The 21,899-nt window shown below is 41.5% G+C and overlaps 2 protein-coding genes across 3 annotated transcripts in view; one reads left to right on the top strand and one right to left on the bottom strand.

Moving 5' to 3' along the window:
- si:dkey-12j5.1 (uncharacterized) overlaps positions 1-17,818 on the bottom strand; it is a 56,300-nt gene extending 38,482 nt beyond the window's left edge. The window contains exons 1-9 of one of the 2 annotated variants that reach the window (XM_054782477.1): positions 17,624-17,818; positions 17,387-17,496; positions 17,163-17,309; positions 16,925-17,077; positions 13,702-13,811; positions 13,497-13,620; positions 11,899-11,991; positions 11,248-11,316; positions 1,353-1,406 (exon numbers count right to left, since the gene is read on the bottom strand). In XM_054782477.1, coding sequence (XP_054638452.1) covers positions 1,353-1,406; positions 11,248-11,316; positions 11,899-11,991; positions 13,497-13,620; positions 13,702-13,811; positions 16,925-17,077; positions 17,163-17,309; positions 17,387-17,496; positions 17,624-17,690 — 927 coding nt within the window. In that variant the 5' untranslated portion in view covers positions 17,691-17,818. The remainder of the gene's footprint in view (positions 1-1,352; positions 1,407-11,247; positions 11,317-11,898; positions 11,992-13,496; positions 13,621-13,701; positions 13,812-16,924; positions 17,078-17,162; positions 17,310-17,386; positions 17,497-17,623) is intronic. The other variant, XM_054782478.1, reaches the window with a different exon arrangement.
- Positions 17,819-18,150: 332 nt separating this feature from the next.
- mindy3 (MINDY lysine 48 deubiquitinase 3) overlaps positions 18,151-21,899 on the top strand; it is a 39,474-nt gene continuing 35,725 nt past the window's right edge. The window contains exons 1-6 of the mRNA XM_054782059.1: positions 18,151-18,273; positions 18,683-19,005; positions 19,494-19,573; positions 19,668-19,728; positions 19,811-20,035; positions 20,194-20,245. Coding sequence (XP_054638034.1) covers positions 18,885-19,005; positions 19,494-19,573; positions 19,668-19,728; positions 19,811-20,035; positions 20,194-20,245 — 539 coding nt within the window. The 5' untranslated portion in view covers positions 18,151-18,273; positions 18,683-18,884. The remainder of the gene's footprint in view (positions 18,274-18,682; positions 19,006-19,493; positions 19,574-19,667; positions 19,729-19,810; positions 20,036-20,193; positions 20,246-21,899) is intronic.

The following is a 21,899-nucleotide window of genomic DNA, read 5'->3' as shown; positions in this document are numbered from 1 at the left end:
CATACAAATGGACTGCTAAATCCAGGCCCAAAGAAGGTGCTCTCCAATGTTGTGCCATGCGTTTGTATAAGGGTTTCTTGGTCTCGCCAATGTAGAGGTCATTGCACTCCTCACTGCACTGCACTGCACTGCATAAACCACATTGCTGAGTTCTCGGGGATTTTGTCTTTGGGGTGAACTAGCTTTTGTCTGAGGGTGTTGTTGTGTTTGACATGCATCAGTATGTTATGTAAAAAAAATAAAAATTAAATAAAAGACCTGAAGAAGCCTTTTGGATTCAAGGTGAAACGTCTTCAACGAACAAGAGTCCTGTTGCCTCGATTCAACCTTTGTGACAAGCATAAAGATGATGTTTCCCCACTGTACTTCCATGTTTTAACAATGCTTTGGACAGTTCTTAACCTGATTTGAGTAGTTTCAGCAATGTCCTTAGATGTTATCTCATGCTTGAAGCATGCTGATAATTTGACCCTTCTAAAACAGATTAAAATCTCCTCCACTTTCGACATAGTTGAAGCTATTACCCGTAGTTCTCCAATGGGAGGCTCTTACCTATTTGCTTAGTTAAATCCAGGTGGTGAGCTTTTTTGTGCCAGGTGGTGTATTTTAGCCTGTGTACATGACCAGACTTGAAAAGCCAAAATCACCCTATCCCAATTAGTTGCTGGGTGAATCATCCACTCAATACAAATAAATGCCTCCCTCAAATAGACGCAACTCCACCAACCCTTAGAGAAAAATGTGTCTCCTTACCTCACAGTTCATATACACTGTTGTTCACACACAGACATGAAAATAGCTTTGCTGCCCAAAACAGCACCACCTACCAAGGCATTCTCTCAGATCAATTAAAGCATGAAGTTTTACCCAATGCTGTAAATGAATTGCCTGCGCATATGTGGAGATAAGGTATTTTACGGTGATTAGCGTTCCAGGGAGTGACATGCATTCACATTAGCTACGAGCTATCTGCATCTATTCTTGCTGTTTTACTGCATTTCCGCAAACCCATCCTTTAGATTTTTGGGGCTTTAAACTCTACTTTCACCCTTCAGCAATTGTGTAGATAATTCATCTAAACTTCTCTATGAAGAAATACAAATACATGTGTTGAGAATTATTAAAGCCTGCAAGTATGAAGATCCTAGTTAATGTTAAACTAATAATAGGGTGAGCAGAGGTAACAAAGTTTGGTTAAAATGTCCTCACTATATTAATATTAATCAGAAAATCGTAAACTAGATAAATATTTATCTGCAATTTAATTTGTAAGTATAAAAGAAATTCCTGAGTGAAATGACATTATGAGGTTTTGTATCTAAGCCCAGTAGGGCCAGTTTGGGAGTGCTTACCTGAACAACCTCATCGTCCTCCTCCAGGAGACCCTCCAATACTTCCACTGCCATCTAACAAGCACAGACAACAGAGGAGATGAGATGCAATTAAATGGAATGAACATGAGAGAAAAAAAAAAAAACAATCACAAAATAGTCCCTCCAGTAGAAACACACAGACACAGCCTTATGAGTCTCCCAGGGAGCCAAATCAATCAGAGTGATCCAAATATCTGATAAGCGTCTGGCCAGACCAGCCTTGCATATACACAATGCTGTCGACACAAAGACGACAACAGGCACAGCCATCGACAGACACACTCAGCAGTGCTTATCGCGCAGTCAATAGGCACTTTAGCTGCTCTGCCCGATAGCCTTTTTAATCTATTTAATGACATTTCGAGTCAATCTAGTGTTTGTTTCGGCCCCGCTCGCCACGCTCTCTGATAAATCTAAGCAGCAGTGTGAGCCGCAATCCACATTTCTCCCCACTCATGAGTATTTCTCTAAATCGCTCACTGTGGCACCCCAGGGGGATGCTTTGAGCTATGAAAGGAGTCAAATGTTGGCTGACCTTTAGCTGCACAGCGTCACTGTTTAGGACAGTTGCTGTGGGAAGATTCTATTAGGGAAAACAGACCTTGACTCAGGTAGGCCGTGTTTGTTTTGCTCTCTCTCTCTTCCTGTGGTTGTGTGTTCTGTGTGCGTGTGTGTGTGTGTGTGTGTGTGTGTGTGAGAGGCCCCAGGTGATGATTTATTGATTTTGGTCAACTTCAGGTTGGAGGCGACTGTTAGCCAATCACCCGCGGTGAAGGGCAAGAAAAAGAGGCAGGCACACTGTTGTACACACATACGCACGTACTTTCCCAAAAGAGTGAGTACAATAAGCAAGCCCTTGCTGCTTGTTCATTTTTGTTTCCTAATTTCCCCCCTCCATTCCTCTTAGCTCTTTGGAGTTCTCCTTTCCTTAAGACTGCAGCTCCAGAAGCAATAAGGAGAGGTGTACTGCCAGGGTGTACATAAGAAGAGACGGGTTAATTGACAATATCTCGTCAAGCGTGCGCAAATGAGCATTTCAGTTGAGTGATCGCTGGACTAATTGTAGGGTGAAAACTTGTTGTCTTTCATTAATTGAAGCCTGATTAAAAATACCCAAACAAAAACACAGCAGATGATAGATGGATTCAGCCTTAGAAATATATACTTGACTTGGCTGTCGTCGCATCACATTGTCGTGACACACAATAACTTGAAGTAGCGCGGTGTAATAAATGGCGGCATAGCGCTGTCAGAGTGTGAAGCAGGCGACAGAACAGGCGGTTTTAGAACAACAAAAATAGAACCAGAGATATCTTGGAGCTACGATAAGCGAGCAGAGATAACCGTTCCGTCATCGGCAAGTTCCGGGCTTCCTAACTACATTGGTCAACCCCAGGGGCCTGTGATTAAAGATTCACATCTTCTTAAGCGGCTTCACACTCTAAACAACAACAAGCAAGAAGATTAATATATCCCGCGCCTAGAATGGCCACTCGCTGTGAAGATGGGCCGAATGGCTGCGTTGTAAAGAACACCAAAGGGATCAGTGAACAGCCACACCAAAGATAAATGCACGCTGCCCAAAGTCACTATGTCCATGTTGTCCTCTTTATTTCACAACCTTTATTTCCAGCATGGCAAAGAAAGAGAAGTACTGGTGGGGAGGAACTGATTTTTAATGGCTGTTGTGTGCAATCTGGAAGCAATTTGGTTTAACAGAACCATTTTACCGACATGCAGCAGCAGACACAGGAGAAAGACAAATCACTCCACAAGCGAGGGCAAACAATATCTGTAACACACACACACCCACACACACACAGAGAGACGCTTAAGTAAATAAATCCCAAAGATGGCAGGTCTAACTCATTGGAAAGTACAAACTGAGCGCCTTCGTGAGCTACATTTCAGAACGCTGACATTTAGTGACAAAAAAAGTAAACAAGAGTGACAAGAGCAGGGGAGGGAAAGCAGGCATCAGCTCATAAATATACTGAAAGACACCTTAATAGCTGTCACAGGTGTGTGTCTGTCTGTCTGGACGCCTGCCTGCTGAGGTGAATTAGTGCGACCCGTGACTATAACACGAAAAGTAAACTCCAAGGACCAAACAACCACTAGGAAAAGTCGAACATGACAATGTAAAGCAGCCTTCATTTGACCATATTACCACCATTAACACTGCTCGTTTTCAACATATTGATACACTAACCTCCAAAAGTTTGGGAACACTGCAGGTATCCAAAGGTATCACATTACAGTAACATTACAGTAACATTACTGACACCTGGTGACCAGTATAGAATACTACATATCATTCACAGCGTCTTTGAATGCGTCTTCTGAAGGCCTTCTATTTGTATTTTAGTTTATATAGCCATTTTTATGCTAGAAAATGCTTAATTTAAGCAAAGAATACATAACATTTGCTTCAATCTACATATTATTTATATTTTATTATATACATATAATAGGCCATATTCAACCAAGAAACAGCATGATTTATTAATATACAGTATTTTTGAAAGAATGTTTTTTTAATGTTTCTTTACTGATAATGTTTTTTCATCAAGCGTTGGGATTTGGCACTTATTTTGGTATACTTGAACGCACCACAGCTGCTGTAAGATGCAAAAGTGAAAAATTACAGTATAAAACAATCCGGCCTCAAAACTTGTATCAAGGTGAACACAAGTTGATATGTGAGCAAAAATTCTTACTGGAATTACAATAGACAAGCAGTGTGGATTATGTAGACGCGGCTTGGAAAAACGCTTTCTTCCACTGCTAGCCGGGACAACCCGGAGTGAGGTGGAGGCTGCCCCACAATAGACATAAGCACGGTTGTCGCGTTAATCCATGGCTCCGATTCATCTGTTCTATTGATCATCATTGCTATTCCTAAGTGGCGAGTGCATGTTTTATACATTGTATACGTTAAAATCAGTTTAAGTGTGTGAGGCATATTTTGGGCTTAAACCTGGATTGTGCATTTAGCATTTAGTGTGTTAGTTGCTGTTGCTAGTGAACAATGGCAATGGAAGAGAGAGGCCTCTGGAGCCATCTCTAATCTAAATTCCAATAGCCACTTTTAATGCAAATGTTGATTTGAAATCGGAAGAGAACGTAAACGTTAAGTAGCAGGATGGTTGACAGGGGAAGGAGCGAGCCATGTGTTAAGTCAATCCCACAACATCTAGACATAATGCAACTTTTTGTCTATTCTTTTATTAGGTTTGCATGGTTTGGTTTGTACCTTAAACAGCCACAAGTACTCTATGTTTTGTTTTTTGGATATTTGAAACTGCATCTCCTTCATAATTGATTGAGGTCATGGCATGCACTCTGTGGGGGATTATTATATACAGTCAAACTTGTCTATAGCGGCCACTCGAGGGAGTCTGCAAAAGTGACCGCTTTCGACAGGTGGCCTCTATAGACAGGTTGGCGTCCAGTTTGAATGTTGACCAGTAGAGGGAAAAAAATAAAAAAAGGGGGAAAAAATAAAAATGTTGACCAGTAGAGGGCACTGCGGACTGCGGATAAAAGTTGTACAGCACTACTAGGCTTATACGGCAGAGTGTCATTACAGCTTTAGCTCATCAGGAAGGGACGGGAAGTGACAGTGGGCGTCCCGAGCAGGAGAGCTAGGCTCAGTGCTAGCTGTGAGTTTCGAGAGAGTTGGGAAGTGTGTTTATGTTGGCGTGGATGTAAAGTCCTGCAGTGTTCTCCGTTGTTAATAAAGCCATTAAAGTGCATCGGCGACGTGAGTCTCTCCTTCCCCACAACAAGCGGCATTACAGTATTGACCAGTGCACACCAGGAAATAAACGGTGTCATTTCTTACAGGCATTGGCTGGACAGCTATGTAGTGGGGCTTGTTTAACCTTTGCCTTATGGGCAAGCAGGAAGGAGAGACGATGCTGAGAGATGTGTGTGTGTTCTGAGCTGCTGTCTGGTGGCCGCGTTTAATAAATAAAGTTGGCAGAAGCAACAGGAGAAGTTTCCTTCTTTGCTTCGGAGCTGAATAACACTGAGAAGTTAACAGACTAGTAGCGAACGGAAAAGAAGACGGCTTTTTTTGTGTCGAATACAGAAGATGAGGACTTTGATGGATTTGTGGATGAGGATTGATGAAAACTAACATGAGTACATTCTAAAATACTTCAATTAAGTACAACCGAACTCAGTTTTGCTCCCGCTGCCGCATGCATGCTAGCGTATGTTTTTTTTTTTTTTATTGTAGCGTCGCAGGGAGCACGTCCTGTTCCCAGCCTACTTTGCGGTAATGTTTTGGTGCAAATGCTCTTAAAGTTACATGTTTGACCAGGAAATAGCAAGCTCAAAAGAAGACGGCTTTTTTATGTGGAACAACTGACAGTTTGTGTGGATCTTGTGAATGATTGTGACTGAGCTAGGACTCAGTAATTAAAGTCTACACACGACGGCTTCATTGATTGAAAAACGAAACTTTTTTTGTGCATGAAGCTTCAACTTGAGTCGGTAATTTGTATATGCGGTCAGATATTGACCAAGGGAGACAAAATGGGTGGCCGCTGGCCGTGTTGGACAGGTGACTGCTATACACAGGGTCTATAACATGTACATTTGCTGCGGGGGATTTTTCAGTGGCTGCTATAGGCAGGTGGCCGTTCTATAAAGGTGGCCGCTAAGACATGTTTGACTGTACTTTCTATCTCAGCCAAATGGTTGTGGCTGGTTATTGCTGAGCTGTATAAACGTACTCATCTCAGAAATTGAACACTTTCATAGGCTTCCAAAGTTAAAAAGCCTTTGCAGAGTTTACATTGCAAGTAACACACCATTCAAACTGCTGGTTAACAGAGATAATTTGTAGAAAGTGGTGCAATAACAAGCTCCGTTATTTGCAATTTACTCAATCACAATCATCATGATAATATCATACGCCTAAGTTTGTTTGACTGCTGTTCTCATGTTCGCTTTGGCAAATGCTTATTTTCTTCCAATTCCAATACACCACAAAGTGAAGAGAATGTGTACGGCCAAATGGGACCAGACAAAGAGCTCGAGACAAACAGGTGTTTTTTCTGCTCTTCCAAAAATGAATCGTTACATGTGCAGTACGCCTCCCTGGCAAATACACACATACATACTAGACATATGATTGAGGAAAATTACAAAAAAATGATCATAATCTGGCAAGCTGCAAAGGATGACGTCTGCAAAGTACAAGCACAAAATGTCAGAGTTCGTGTTGTGGCTTCATCGTCTGCAGGTAAGAAAACAATACAAAAATTATAAGATTGCCACTAGATCGTTATTCACAAACTTCCAAATAGCAGAATAGCAAACATGCCGAGCATATACAGAGAGGTATACATGCTTATAAACGCATACATGCTCACACAGCAAAACACCCATGAAGCAGTCAAGTGTGCGCAGCTGGTGACACAGACAGCCGGATGAAGACAAATGACGTGTCAGAAACTGTGGACCAGAGACGCTGTCATGTCACAGAGACACCTGACAGCTCGTCCTCTTCCTGCCCGCCGCCGCTGCCACAGCTACCCCCTGTAATAAGCATAAACCCCTCGACAAGAGTGAGCACAAATTAATCAGCGGATCAGAGCAGGAACTAGCCAAACCGCTGTTAGCATGGGAGTAATCACAGAAAATGACTTCAAACACTAATGAGGATGAGGTTCAGCACTGAACCGACAGCATTTAGCCGCAAAAATCATGGTCATTAATGTCGGAAATGGACGGGTGATTAAACTGGCAAGTGTGCTGTGACAAAAGTATTATGGCAGAAGCTCATCAGAGTGCCACTTCCTTTATATGCTCCACTTAGCATGGACCACCAAAAGCCAGCAGGTTGTTTTTTTGGCAATGATTTCTTAGTTTATTAGGCAAACCTCTAAGGTCGAACACAATACATTCCTACGTGTCTGTGGGCTTCCAATATGGTTGGATTTTTCAGACACGTTTTCCCAGAGGAAACAACAGAAAGAGAAATAGTCCGTTACAGGGTCAAGCTGTTGTAATCATAAAACGCGGTGCATTTACATGCACTAAAAAAATGAATTATTGCATGATTTGGCTTAAAACCACCTTTTAAATATGCATGTAAACACCTTAAATAGTTTTGCTTTTTGAAGATCGGATTAAAAAACCTACATTATGAGATTAGAAATTGGTTCTCTCTTGCATGTGTGTACTACCTAAGTGGAGCCAGTACATGCCATTCTCTACGGTGGAACACCCTACAATTAACGCAGAATGGTCATGGATGGGTCATGAATGTATGGAAATTGATAAACATTCGCTGTATGCTCACTGCTAGTAGCTGTTCCAGCTAACATGTCCATGCTCGGTGGTTGTAACTTTAGCTATGATAGGGACACGTTCAAACTGCAGGACAATTCAGTTTTTTTTGTTCATATGCGACGTGTATTGTACAATTCCAATTTTTTCTAATTCAACCCAGGCATTTTTTGTATGTTGATATAAATCCAATATGTGTCCAAAGCTATACAACTGCAGTCTGAATTGTCGGGTCTTGTGTATCTGACCTACAGTATACGTCATCGAAAGGCTTGTTTTGCAGAGTGAAATTTGGGGAAACATTCTCACAGATGTATGCAAAAGTTCTTCTCATCTGAAATTATTTTAAAAACCTGCTTCAGTGCAGCGGCTCATGTCAATGTCCAACCACTCCCGGCCAACTCTAACATCCACCCACACAGTCCTATGAAAAGACGTCTCAACAAATTTTCCACAAACTGCAATAGCTAAAAGCCTTGTCGTCTTTCATCTTAGGCTATGCTATGTCCACACGAATACAGATTTTTAACAAACACATATTTGTCTGTGCATTTTGGGCTTCCGTCCGCATGCAAACGTAGGTTGTGCAGTCATTTCCATACTAGTATACTGACAAGCAAAGGCGCCATTATGGGCTTCGGAGAATGCTGCCGCTGCTGTTTTGCTTTCTAAAACGGCTACGACGCTCCCGCCAACGACGGCGATTTGGGACAAGACCTGATCAGACCTCTAGCTGACAACTTTGACATGCATGTCGTTATTTTGGAAGAATGGCCTGAGAATGTTCGCATGGCAAGGACATTACGAATGCTGCTTTGCCCGCACATTGAAAGCTACTGTTGTAGAGGCAATTAAACAAGTACAATCTGCCAGACACACTGAATTATTTCAGCAATGATGGCGTCACAGCCAATAGAGTTTTGTATTTACCGATAAAATGAACTACACTTAACAGTGTAATTAGATCGATCTAGTCGCATGGGTGAGCTACATGTGGCTATCACGTTCATGGGATACATGCTAACTCGCTTGTTTAAAGTGTCACTTTACAATCCTGCTCTCTTATCATTATCATACTTATGGCTTGTCTGTAAAACACTAGATGTGTGTCTAAGTTGTTCAACAAAAACACAGTGTGTGGAGCTTTAAGATAGTGAATATTTGCTTCACCTCTTAGTATTTTTATAAGTGTTCTATTTAAACATGACACCTGTATTTAATGACAATTGGGTGGAAATTTGCTTTAGAAATAAAGTGCAATTTAAATGTTGGCAGTCACAAAACACAAATAGCTCAACTCTCCTTTTTGTCAAAGTAGTTTAATAGTGCTGCAAGTTGCATACACCTGTGCTATCACAACCCTGGACTCTGAATTTACTGTCTTATACAAGACAGATTTCTACAACAAAAATATAATTTGTTTAATTTTGTTAATTGTGCTATTTTAATAAATAAAAAAACACTCAACAAAAATATAAATGCAACTCTTGTTTTGCTCCCATTTTTTATGAGATGAACTTTTTCCACATACACAATATCACCATTTCTCCCAAATATTGTTCACAAATCTGTCTAAATCTGTGATAGTGAGCACTCCTCCTTTGCTGAGATAATCCATCCCACCTCACAGGTGTGCCATATCAAGATGCTGATAAGACACCATGATTAGTGCACAGGTGTGCCTTAGACTGCCCACAATAAAAGGCCACTCTGAAATGTGCAGTTTTATCACACAGCACAATGCCACAGATGTGGCAAGATTTGAGGGAGCGTGCAGTTGGCATGCTGACAGCAGGAATGTCAACCAGATCTGTTGCTCGTGTATTGAATGTTCATTTCTCTACCATAAGCAGTCTGCAAAGGTGTTTCAGAGAATTTGGCAGTACATCCAACCAGCCTCACAACCGCAGACCACGTGTAACCACACCAGCCCAGGACCTCCACATCCAGCATGTTCACCTCATCTGAGACCAGCCACTCTGACAGCTGCTGAAACAATTGGTTTGCATAACCAAAAAATGTCTTCACAAACTGTGCAAATGTGGGCAAATGCTCACATTCGATGGCGTCTGGCACGTTGGAGAGGTGCTCTCTTCACAAATGAATCCCGGTTTACACTGTTGAGGGCAGATGCCCCCCCCCACAAATAAAACAAAACTGCAGAGTGACCTTTTATTGTGGGCAGTCTAAGGCACACCTGTGCACTAATCGTGGTGTCTAATCAGCAAAAAAATGGGAGCAAAAACAAAAGTGTTGCATTTATATTTTTGTTGAGTGTATGTTACTGAACAATTCATTTCCCATGTATTCTTATTACTCTAAAGCAGGCATTAAATGAAATTTAGGTTTGCGTCAAATAGTACAACATTTTGTACTAGTCACATAGTAATATTGGTCTAAATAGGTCAGGTAACAAAAGGAGGCTCAAAATTTTTAGACTCTCACTTAAAGTGCTCTCAGCAACGTTGCCATAAAATTAACAGTTCGGTTCATGTTCTGCTGGTCGCTGAAATAAGTTAAATAAGTAAATAAATAAATAAAAATACTAAATTGTTATTTGTCCTAATAGTTAAAAAAAATTGCAGACACAATAGCGGCACGACACAGCGGCAGCAGTCTGCCCTCCTATACAGCCCACCACCACAGCTTCAAAAAATCCTAGGGGAACCCCCCCGTTATGTACACAACTATTGAGGAATTATGTGTAATTAGTTGTCTTTATTGCCCTATTGAACTGAATTGTGAATCATTTGTGAATATCAACTCAGTACTTTGATTACCTGTAAACTTTGAAACTGTGAATGCCAAATATTAGTCATTAGTATTTAGTATAGTAGTTTCAACGTTTACCAGTTAGATTTTATGTTTTATAGTAAGACATAGATCATGTCGACTTGTAACTAACATGCTGAAAAAGGGCGTGCATCCTTGATATACCTGTGCAACACACAAATACTCATATTTACAAATATAGCAAATATTTTCTATATTTATAGTAGGAGGTACTGTAGATCTCTCTGACTTGGTCATTTTAAAAGTAACTCGCAGGCTGAAAAAGTGTCAGCATCCCAAGTGTAGAGGTTCCACTATACAAATAGCCAGATTGTACATAAATTCTGTAAAAGGCACATGGTCCAAAAAAGGACAGGAAAGAGTGAATCACCAGACCCAGTGGCAGCTGCTGTGAATAAAGTGTGCCATGCCCGCTTTATAATCTGCATCACCCTTATCTACAGAACTGGAAAGGGACAGTTTGGCCTAGAAGTCAGACTGACATATTTTGGACAATTCGACCTTGGAGGAGGTCTACGCTCTGCTGAATGTCATATTCTCCTTGTGTGTTCTTTCTCTCCTCATGCAGCCTAGTAGCCTTGGCCCTCTCTGCAAATACCAGCCTTCAATTATTGATACAGGACTCTAGATAAAGGGGATAAAGACCAGCTTTGACCTTCCCACCTTTCAAGCTATTCACTGGAAAGCAAAAGCGCTCGGCCACCCTCCCGCCATGAAACCCAAACAGGGCGACGGCAAAGAGCCAAATGTTTGAGCTCAGCACACATCTTTTTACCTCGTATTCCTCTGCCTCGACGAGTAGCTTGGCTGTGGTGATACGCGACTCGTATGGCGGGATCTCGTTCTGTGAGGCAGGAGGAGGAAAAGACAAAATCATGTAGTGTTTACACAAGCATGGTTCCCGCACAATGTGCGATAATGGCAAGATCCAATTTCAAGGTACGGGGTTCTGTGGCCACGTGGTTGTTAATCATGAGGAACATGACAGCAGTCCGAGTTGGGATCAAGCTGCTGTGAAAGATAAGGGACACAATAGTGGTGTTGTCACTGGGACCGATTTATCAAATCATGAAGCTCATTTGCTCCATTTATATATGCAAACTCAGGTCACATTTACAGGCTCTAGTTTAGAATCACTGCTATTTTTGATGCCTTTTCATCACACGCCTTGGAGTAGTACCAATTTTAAAATACGTTGCACAACGTTACCTTCACTTGCCCTCTCCATGCACAACACACACAAAATTACACGGGTGGTTGGAAAAATGTCTTCCATACTTTTTATCTCTGTTGGTGTCCTTGTTTTTGTGCTAGTGGCAAAGCACACTGTATCAATCCTGTTAGTCCAAAGCGTCTTATAAATAAACGTGAATCATCTCAGCGCCGGCTGATGTCAGTGATGGCGGCAAGCCTGCTTCCAACTCACCTGCACATCTTCTCCAGGGCTGGTGGAAGCTGTGGTCTGTTTGTGGGTGGGCAGCCACAGGCGGACACTCTTCAACAGGTATTCTTTGCCTTCCTAAAGACGTGGCATGTCATCAACAGGAAGGCCAAATACGCCAATGACATTGAGCTATAACATGTTTGTTGATTAACATATGATTTATTGTCATGGCTCAATGGATGCTGATAATATGAACTAATATTGATGCGGTAGTTTCCTGTATGGTGAGAGAGGAGTTCCAAAAGGATTTTAGTTGCTGGATGTGGGATGTTGTCAAATGTCTGGACCCAGCCTGCCCCCTATAGTTTAACAACTGGTACTGCAGGTACAATTCCACTCAACTATGCTCTCATAACAATCAAACACGTGTGGCATGAACTACAACAGGGATGGCACGTCTCAAGTCCAAGTTCTCAAAAGTTCTTCCAGAAGAAGAAGCGGTTATAGTGAGTGACCAATTCCTTACAGTATTCACTTTTAATTACACTTCCTGTAGGTGTCGTGGCCAGGGGACCAGATATTTTCAAACATTGAGTAATTTTCATAAGTACGGTGCTGACCTGAGAAAAATGTATTTTCCACAAGCTAGCCAGAGCTTTTCTTCCTCTCACTCAGACACTGTATGAGTAGCAGACACTTCTGAGAGCACATCTTTTTAAAAATAATGGGATTGTAATTCCCGCGATTGGCTGGCGACCAGTCCAGGGTGTACCCCGCCTGTCGCCCAAAGTCAGCTGGGATAGGCTCCAGCATGCCCCCGCAATCCTAATGAGGAGAAGCTGTATAGAAAATGGATTGATGGATGGATGGAATTGTAATTCAGTCATCCAATTTACTGTAGGTGCTTTTTTTACTTTAATTATATTTTGTTTTGCAGTAATGTGATGTGTCCTTGTGTGTTTACGTGTATTGTATATGTAAATACATCACCATGTCAACACCACTGTTTCTTCCCTATTACTCATAAATATGTGAAACTCAACTGTTAAAATTTGGAGAAGGTGTATAGAATTGCAAACGGTATGGTGCAAGGTTGGGAAGACAACGACATCATTAGCATTAAATTAAACTTTTTTTTTTTTTAACATAGAAAAGTACATTTTCCTGCAAAGGTCGTCCCATGACCTTTCACTTGACATGTGCGCTGTCTCCACCTTGCTTCGGAAGGAATATATTTTTGAAGAATTCAACAGGGGAAGTGCGTTTTAAAGTAATGTGCAGACACTAGCTATAAGGGTTACCCCTGGAATGAACGACAACATCATACTAGTAGTGTCGAAACAGAAAAACCCATGCAGTCATCATTGAAACATTAACATACAGGAACGTTCTTGGGTCAGTTTGTCTTCATCTGTTGCCCCTAGTTATCGCTCTCATTATTACACAATTATCAAAGATCTGCCCAATAATTAGCATTCTTATCGGCATAGACCACTATGTGCTGGTGTTAATGTAAGTGTCCATCTGCTGATTAATGGCATATAATTCAACTGGCTGAGAATAATTAACCCAGCATATTCCATCTTTAATGTGGTGATAATTCATGCCATGAGTGTGTGTGTGCATGTGTGTGCCCTGACCTTATTTTTCTCTGTACTGAACAGGTAGCTGGCCATGAGCTGTAGGGCCTCAGGGTTGCCAGGGTGATACTGTAATGCTCTCTCAATGAATTCTCTGCACTTGTCTGCAGCTCCGTCTTCCATGCTGCACACAGCGACAACTCATTAAACAACGCAGAGAGAAGAGATATCATGATGTCAAGAGTCAAACTATGTTCCCAATTACCAGAGATCTGTAAGGTAAATCTCAGCGATGGAGCAGTACGCCACGCTAGCATCCTTCATGGTCGGAAGTTCAGGGTCTTCAATGACAGGAGCTGCAGCTTCAGCATGGGCCTGAATAAAAGGACAAATGTTTTTTTTAGCTACACAGCACTGTGAAAAAGTCTTGAGCACTGCCACCAGGGATGGTCCAATACTCAATATTGATTCGATACAGGCCCTTGTGAGAGACGCAGCAGCTGCAACACATTGCAGCACAGAAGCTAGCTAACACTGTTGCTAGAGTGTGAGTCAATTAACTCAGCGCCATTGTCATGACAGCTGTGTGGTCTTACTTTACTGGCAATGAAAAGAAATGCAAAAGTAGTATGCAATTTATGTGTGTGTCTCAATGGGCGCCAGAAAAATTGGGACATTTCAACACCACAAATTTGATAAGACATCACGGTAAGGAGTATGCAGAGTTTTTACAGTCAACTAGTGCAAGAAGAAGAAAGCTGAGCCGCAACAACAAGTCATCCAATCCATCGCTGTTTTGGAAGATTTCTCTGTGCACCTTCAACAAGTGTGGCGAGTGAGACGCTCTTCAGCACAGCCTCCATTATTACCCATGGAAAGAGGAGCAGACGGACAGCTGAGAGGGCTGAAATTTTAATCTGAGCCTCACGTTAAAGTGACTAAATCTATTTTAATTTTGTAAATGCTTTAAAATGGCTGGTACTGTGTTCATTGTACATTTCCAAGTGGATATGCTATTATGGTACTTGTACGTCATGTTATAATTATATACGTTGTGTAGGTTATGGTCAACAATAATAGATATATACATATATATTATTAGATTAGATTAGATTTCAATAATATATATATAATATATAATAATAATAATATATATAATATATAAACGGACAAGGATGAAAAGAAATTCCTGGAACTCAAACTTGATCTCATCAAAATTGAATGGCCCATGTGCCACCTCTTTACAAGCAAAAGTACACATGCAGTACATACACAACGCGCCCATTAGGAACTACAATAAATGCATTTATACATACTTGTATTTCTACATTTGTGTAGGTTTTGGTATTTGTAAAACTATTTCCCAAAATTTGTTTCATCCAAATAATGCATCACAGCTGTTTACTGCATTGTGAAAAACTGAATGCCTGTTTAGGGTAAGTTTAATGATTTTTTTTTTTTTTTTTAATGTAGTGAATGTTCTTTTGTATTTCAGTAAATCACCTGGAGCTGACAAGAGCTAAACCCACAAAGTTGGTACTATAAGTATACACACAGTTTACTAGCTGAACACTTCAATTAAATGGCATCACATGAGGTGAATTGCAAAATTTGAAATAAGAAAAACCTGTGTTTAATAGGCTTTGCATCTAACTTACAATGCAACTGACCCAATTACCTGCAACTCTTTGCGCCTTACATTACAAATATTGCTTAAGATTACAATTTTATGACATGGTAACCCCTTTAAAACTGAGAACTACTAGTAGCGCGTCATTCTTTAAAAGACAATGTGAGAGAAAGAGGTGTTGCTTTTACACATCAACAGCACCACCTTGCGAGGAAGCAGTATACAGACCCTTTCCAAAAAATTTGAATGTCATGGAAAGGTTGTTTAATTTCCATAATTCCATTCAAAAAGTTAAACTTTCATAGATTATAGATTCAGGGCCCACAATTTAAACGATTTCAGGTGTTTGTTTATTTTTACGTAATTTGGGCTTCCAGCTCATAAAACCCACAAAAACAGGAATTCAAAAAATTAGAATACTGTGAAGAAATCATCATTTACTTCTCAGTTATTGCAGGAAAAAAAAGAAAGAAATTAGGATCACATCAAATCAATCAGAATATGGTACTTTCAAAACGATATGTCAATCTTCAATACTTGGTTGCCCAGATTTCCTTGATGCTTGCTGTCAGCTCTTCTTTGTTGTTGGGTCTGGTGCCCCTCATTTTCCTCTCGAGAATACCCCATAGATTCTCAATGGGGTTTAGGTCCGGTGAGTTGGCTGGCCAGTCAAGCACTGTGATGGCATGGGCATCAAACCAGGTTTTGGTGCTTCTGGCGGTATGGGCAAGGGCCAGGTCCTGCTGGAAGATGAAATCTGCATCTCCATACAGATCCTCAGCAGAAGGAATCATGAAGTCCTCTAAAACATTCTGGTAGACTGTTGCGGTGACCTTGGATTTAAGAAAGCAGAGTTTACCAACACCTGCACCGGACATTGCACCCCAAATCATGACGGACTGTGGATATTTCACACTGGACCTCAGGCAGCTTGGGTTCTGTTCCTCACCCGTCTTCCTCCAAACCCTTGGACCTTGATTCCCAAATGAAAGGCACACTTTACTTTCATCGGAAAAGAGGACCTTGGACCACTGGCCAACAGTCCAGTCCTTCTTCTTCTTGGCCCAGTGGAGACGCTTCCTACGTTGGCTCTGGTTCAGAAGTGGCTTGACCCGAGGAACCTGACAGTTGTAGCCCATCTCCCGGACGCGTCTGAATTGGTGTTTTTTGAAGCTGTGACTCCCGCCTCATTCCACTCTTTCTGGATCTCTGCCAGATTCTTGAATCTTCCCTGTTTGATAATCCGCTGAAGCCCACGGTCATCTCTTTTGCTGGTGCATCTTCTCCTGCCACATTTTGCCCTTCCTCTAGACTTTCCATTGATATGCTTGGACACAGCACTCTGTGAACAAGCAGCCTCCTTAGCTATGAACTTTTGTGGCTTACCCATCCTATGGAGGGTATCAATGATGGTCTTCCCCATATTGAACCAAACTGAAGCAATTTAATGACACCTGGAGAAGCCAGTGCAGGTGATTTCAGTTTAGTAGATGATTAATGTGTAACACTCAGTTTAAAACATTCATGCCCTGCAAAATTTGGGCTGATTTCTTCACAGTATTCTAATTTTTTGAATTCCTGTTTTCATGGGTTTAATGAGCTGGAAGCCCAAATTATGTAAAAATAAACAAATAAATACTTGAAATCGTTTAAATTGTGGGCCCTGAATCTATAATCTATGAAAGTTTAACTTTTTGAATGGAATTATGGAAATTAAACAACTTTTCCATGACATTCAAATTTTTTGGAAAGGGTCTGTAATGCACTGGGGAGGTGGGTGAATAGCTTCAGGTAGACGGTAAGAATTAATGACTATAGCAGGATGACTTATATGATATTTCATTCAGTATGTACTCACAGTGGTCTGTGCTTGTGTGTCCAATGCAGAGAGCAGGACTTGTATTCCTTTGGTGTAGTAATCAATAGCCTCCTGGCCAGTGTGGATCTGACCCAGGTACATGTACTTACTGTGGCCTGCATCAGGGCTCAGCTCCACAGCACGAAGAAAAACGTTCATGCTTAGTTAAGGAGCACCAGTTACAACAAGGTATGATGTGCAAAAACAACAACTAAAACCCACAGCCAAGGAAGGATATTCCCTTAGCTTTCTGTGTGTCTCCAAGCTCAGTGGAGATGTGTCCCAACATATTAAGAGCTTGCAGGTTGGTGGACTCCAGGTCCAGGGCACGTTGACAGTAGAGCCCAGCCATCTCAAAATCAAAACTGTCCATGCATTCTCCTGTCTGCAACACAAGGCGGCATGATAAGCTTGACATGACAAAAAGAAGAAAACACGTCTGTGTTAACAGTAGAGAGCAACCTTTTCTAGGAGTTGTTCAACAGAGTACTTGGCAGCTGTTTTCTTCTTTGCCTTCACATGCATTCTCACTTTCATCCTGTCCTGGGGTGATAGTGCCACAATTCCAGGATCTAGTGTTGTACAATGCATTTAAAGCTTATCCGCCATTGCCACAGTCAATTTTTGATTTCATGAAAGTTCTGATTGACAAAACGTCACTGCAGTGCCTATCTAGAGACCACTTCAAACAGTGCTTACCCTTGCCTGTCCTGTTGTCTTTCCTCTTTGGTTTGCTTTTCTTTTTACCCTTAGCTTGTCCTCCCATATTGAGAAAACGACACCTTATATTTCCAGAATTACAATCTTTACAACTGATTCTGCTCAAATTAGCCTCAAAAACACATGGAAAAATGTGAGCGAGATGACATAATGCGCATGCGTGAAACGTAAAGCAGCTTCCTGGCAGCTACGGGAAGTGACAGTGGCCATTTTACTATGCCTACAATAACAATTAAAAATTCACTATTGTAAATTGATCAAATGGAACGCGGCGTTTGCTAAAACCTTTTGCCAACAATAAAAAGTAAACCACATTAAATGATAAGACTAACGCATGCAACTACTTATTTCCCAATGCCCAACAATGTTACACGGGATGCTTTGTGCACAACAACCCTCCCCAGGGGCGGGGTTCATCTGAGTGAAAGACGTGTGGACCAATGGTTCAACGTGTTGAGAACGTACCCCTGACGCATTGGGAATCTTCTGGATTTCAACCAATAAACAAGCACGTTTATTTTACGCAGAAGCTGCTCTGCCTCCCTTGTAAATACGAATGACACAGACGCGTCGCTGACAATATTAATGACATCGCACGATCAATAAGGAACGTCGAATTAGTATTTCAGGTAATGTAGCATTATCGTCGCATTACTATTGACAAACGATACAAAACCATGTTATCATTGCTGTCATGGCAAGGGAAATTTAATTGCCAAGCACCGGACAGGATAGCTGTTACTCGTAGTGATGCTAATGCTAACATTGGCGTTACCAATCAAACACATTCAGGATTAAAACTGTAGTATACGTAGATTTACTACCACGAATCAAAGTAGTCACAGAATCGTGTCTCTGCTGTCAGCAATCGTCACTTGTATCGTTATCAATTCCTTGCAGCTATTATCTGTTAGCCTTTTAGCTGTTGGTTTGTCCATCTTGAGCACTATACATTGTAAATACTAGTTCTATACTCTCAGTGTGGTTCTTGCTTAACATATATAGTTTAAAGTATCTATTTGTCATACTCCCTGACAGGCTGACGGGACCACATTGATGTCATTCCTCGTACCAACCAGAGTCCTGCCAGCCCAGAGAGGAAGACTTGCCTTGTTCCAGACAGGTAGCTTGTGGCCAATGCCACAGGTTGTACCTGCCCAGGGAATTGGACCGTCAGCCGGCCTGAAGAACCTTCAAGTTGACCCCAACAGACATCAGTTGGCTTGTAGAGCGAGTTGCAATGGAAGCACCTGCAGTGACTGTGGTCATGTCAGAGTTAAATGAAGAGCTGGTTGATTTAGTGTGGGGGAGACCACCCAGCGGGGGAGTTTCAGATTCCATCTTCCGCAGATGGACACAAGGTATGATGACAAGATTGTTATTGTCAAATTGTTAAAGTGATAATGATATCATACTTTGATTTTAACATAAAGCACCACTAAATTTCTAACCTATGTCATGTCATCTTAGTGGTGCTGTATCGCACCACTATGCCGATAATTTGGATTTATAGCCAATTATCCACCTTTTCTGTGTGCACAGAGGTTGCACATGTACGTGTAGGTTCATATTGTGTGTTTTTAGTAGTATCTTGGCCAGTTTGTATTTTAAGAGTTACATGGTATATTAAACAATTTTATGCCCTCCTGGATACATTGTAGTCATCTACAATCATGCATTTCATCTTTAGTAATATCACTTTCAAAGGTCAGCCTTGACGCTGTTGTAAATAATTGTGCAATAATCCTTTTTGTCTAGTGCTGGTTAAGCCCAACTAAATAAATTGACGTTCTTATTGTGTACAGAGTGATGGTGTTGTTTTTTGTTGTTTTTTTTTTCTCCATCACAGGGTTTGTGTTCAGTGAGAATGAACGCACAGCACTGGAGCAGTTTGAAGGAGGTCCATGTGCTGTAATTGTACCTGTACAGGTATGATTTTTTTTTCAAATACAACACATAATGTAACACATAAAAGACAAAATCAAGTGACTATGAGCACTATACATACTTTGCCCCCTTACAGGCTTTCCTCTTGAAAACCCTCCTCTTTAACCGAGAGACGTTAAACTGGCGGCACATGCCAGGTACATTACAGACTCAAAAGAGCCACACTACTCCTTTCTTGTGCATATTAAATCTTGCATGTTTTGTGTTTGTGCATGCTAGAGGAGGAGCAGAAAACATTCCTGTGTTCCACACTGAGTGAGATTCTGGAATCGGCCTGCTCTAGCGCCTCCACGGGGTTCTGCCTGGTGACATGGGCCAAGGGACAGAGCCTGGATACCCACTCGAAAATAAATGCAGAGCCACAGTCGCAAAGAGAAGACACGCAAACAGAAGACACCCCAGAGCCGGACAGCAGCCAACCACCTGAGGAGCAGCAGCAACCCAGTGAGTCACACTGCTGTTGACTTACACTCACTCCATCACTCAAGCCTCGTCTTTAAAATGAATCATAAGAATAGTACTCTGGATGAGTAACTATCATGCACTATCGGCTGTTGCTGTGTCATGCTCTGATACTGTAGTGTGTGTTTTCTCGTACTTAGCTGCTTTGGCTGCTGAGGACCTTGGCTTTGAGCGGTTTCACAGTGTTCTTCAGTAAGTGACACTTAGCTTTCACTTCAGCTAATACTTTTCATCTTCATTCATACTTGCATGTATGTGATTGTTTAGCGATGCCGTCGATTTTGAGGGTGGGGTGTGCAATGGTACTACAGTACATTGTACCTTGCAGTAGAAAAAGAGGGATGGGTCGAGGCGGTAATGATTAATCTTGTTTAAAAAAAAAAAAAAAAAGGCAGCTTTGACAGTAACAGTAAGTACACTTTCACTCTGCTCACATTTTGCAGACTAAGCGCACCGCTTCACCTTTCTTGCACACATACACTAAATGCATTTAAAGCTGTGTTTGACACAGCAGTATGGAGCCCCAATCGCAAGACATGCTAAAAGCAGAGACCAGAATTGCAAAAGGCAATGCAGACTGCATGCTAAGAAACTTAAGATCGACAAAAAAACGTATTGATCCTGAATATGAGATGACTCTGAATATAAGACCACCCCTCTTTTTTAAGACAAAATTAATCGTTTTTGGGAAGAAAAAAAAGTATTCGTCAATTAACTGGTAGAGTACAATAAAAAAATGTTTCCCGGCTCTCCGCAGGGTCTTAAATCCAATAATCTGAATCTGAAGTCATTAAAGGAAAACTGCACTTTTCTTGGGAATTTTGACCATCATCTACAATCCTTGTGTGAAACATGAACACACGTCTTTCCCTTTTTCTGTGCGTTCTAAAGAGAAAAACAGTCAGCATGAGGGAGCTAACAATGCATGTAATGGGACACACCTATTTACTGTAGACTAGAAAACCCTCTAACAAAACCTCCAATAACATTTTAGCGTTTTATATACATGCTGTAACCATGCAGTAACAGGTACATTCATGATAGCATGTAATAATTACAGTATTTTGCTGTATTTTTATCGTTTTAAACATTACCGGAACTTCTTTCCTGGGCGCTTTGATTTCACAGAGCCCGTACATAGGAATTAGTACTACTTCTGTCAACAACAGCAGCCTGTCAAGTGCGTGCCTGTTTGCAACTACTAATCATGGCAGACTTTGTGAGAGCCACAGACGACGACTACATTTGGACAAATGAGGATCCTGAACCTTATCTTTTTGAGCCTGAATATACAGAGGATGAGCTACAGCTTTTAGAAGCTGAACGGGGAAGAAGAGAAAGTGAAGCGTCGGCGCAGATGGCGAACAACAGAGTCAGGACACCGGCGTTACTTGATTTAAATGTGGAGCTTGCCAAGCCATGCCGACAGAAATCAAGTGTTTCTGTGGCATACAGTGTTACCACCATTGATGAAAGGCTTTGTGTATTCTATACTGGGGGTCCCCAACCACCAGGCCAAGGCCCGGTACCGTGCCACCGGAAGTGTTATAGTGCAATGATTTAAAAAAAATATGCTTATAAAAAATACATTGGTAAATAGCTACATCCAATTTTATGTAAATGCATAGCAATTCTGCCATTGGCTGGCGACCAGTCCAGGGTGTACCCCGCCTGTCGCCCGAAGTCAGCTGGGATAGGCTTCAGAATACCCCCACGACCCTATGAGGAGAAGCGGCATAGAAAATGGATGGATGGATGTTTGTTGTAAGCGGCGACCCGTCCCACTGTTCGACGGTCCTTGAACATACCATCGTGCGTCTTAACTTTCTCCCACACTGCACAGACA

This window comes from Dunckerocampus dactyliophorus, chromosome 7 (assembly GCF_027744805.1).
Source record: "Dunckerocampus dactyliophorus isolate RoL2022-P2 chromosome 7, RoL_Ddac_1.1, whole genome shotgun sequence".
NCBI lineage: Eukaryota > Metazoa > Chordata > Actinopteri > Syngnathiformes > Syngnathidae > Dunckerocampus > Dunckerocampus dactyliophorus.
The sequence above is the reverse complement of the archived record's forward strand: the minus strand, read 5'-3'. Positions and strand labels throughout refer to the sequence as shown.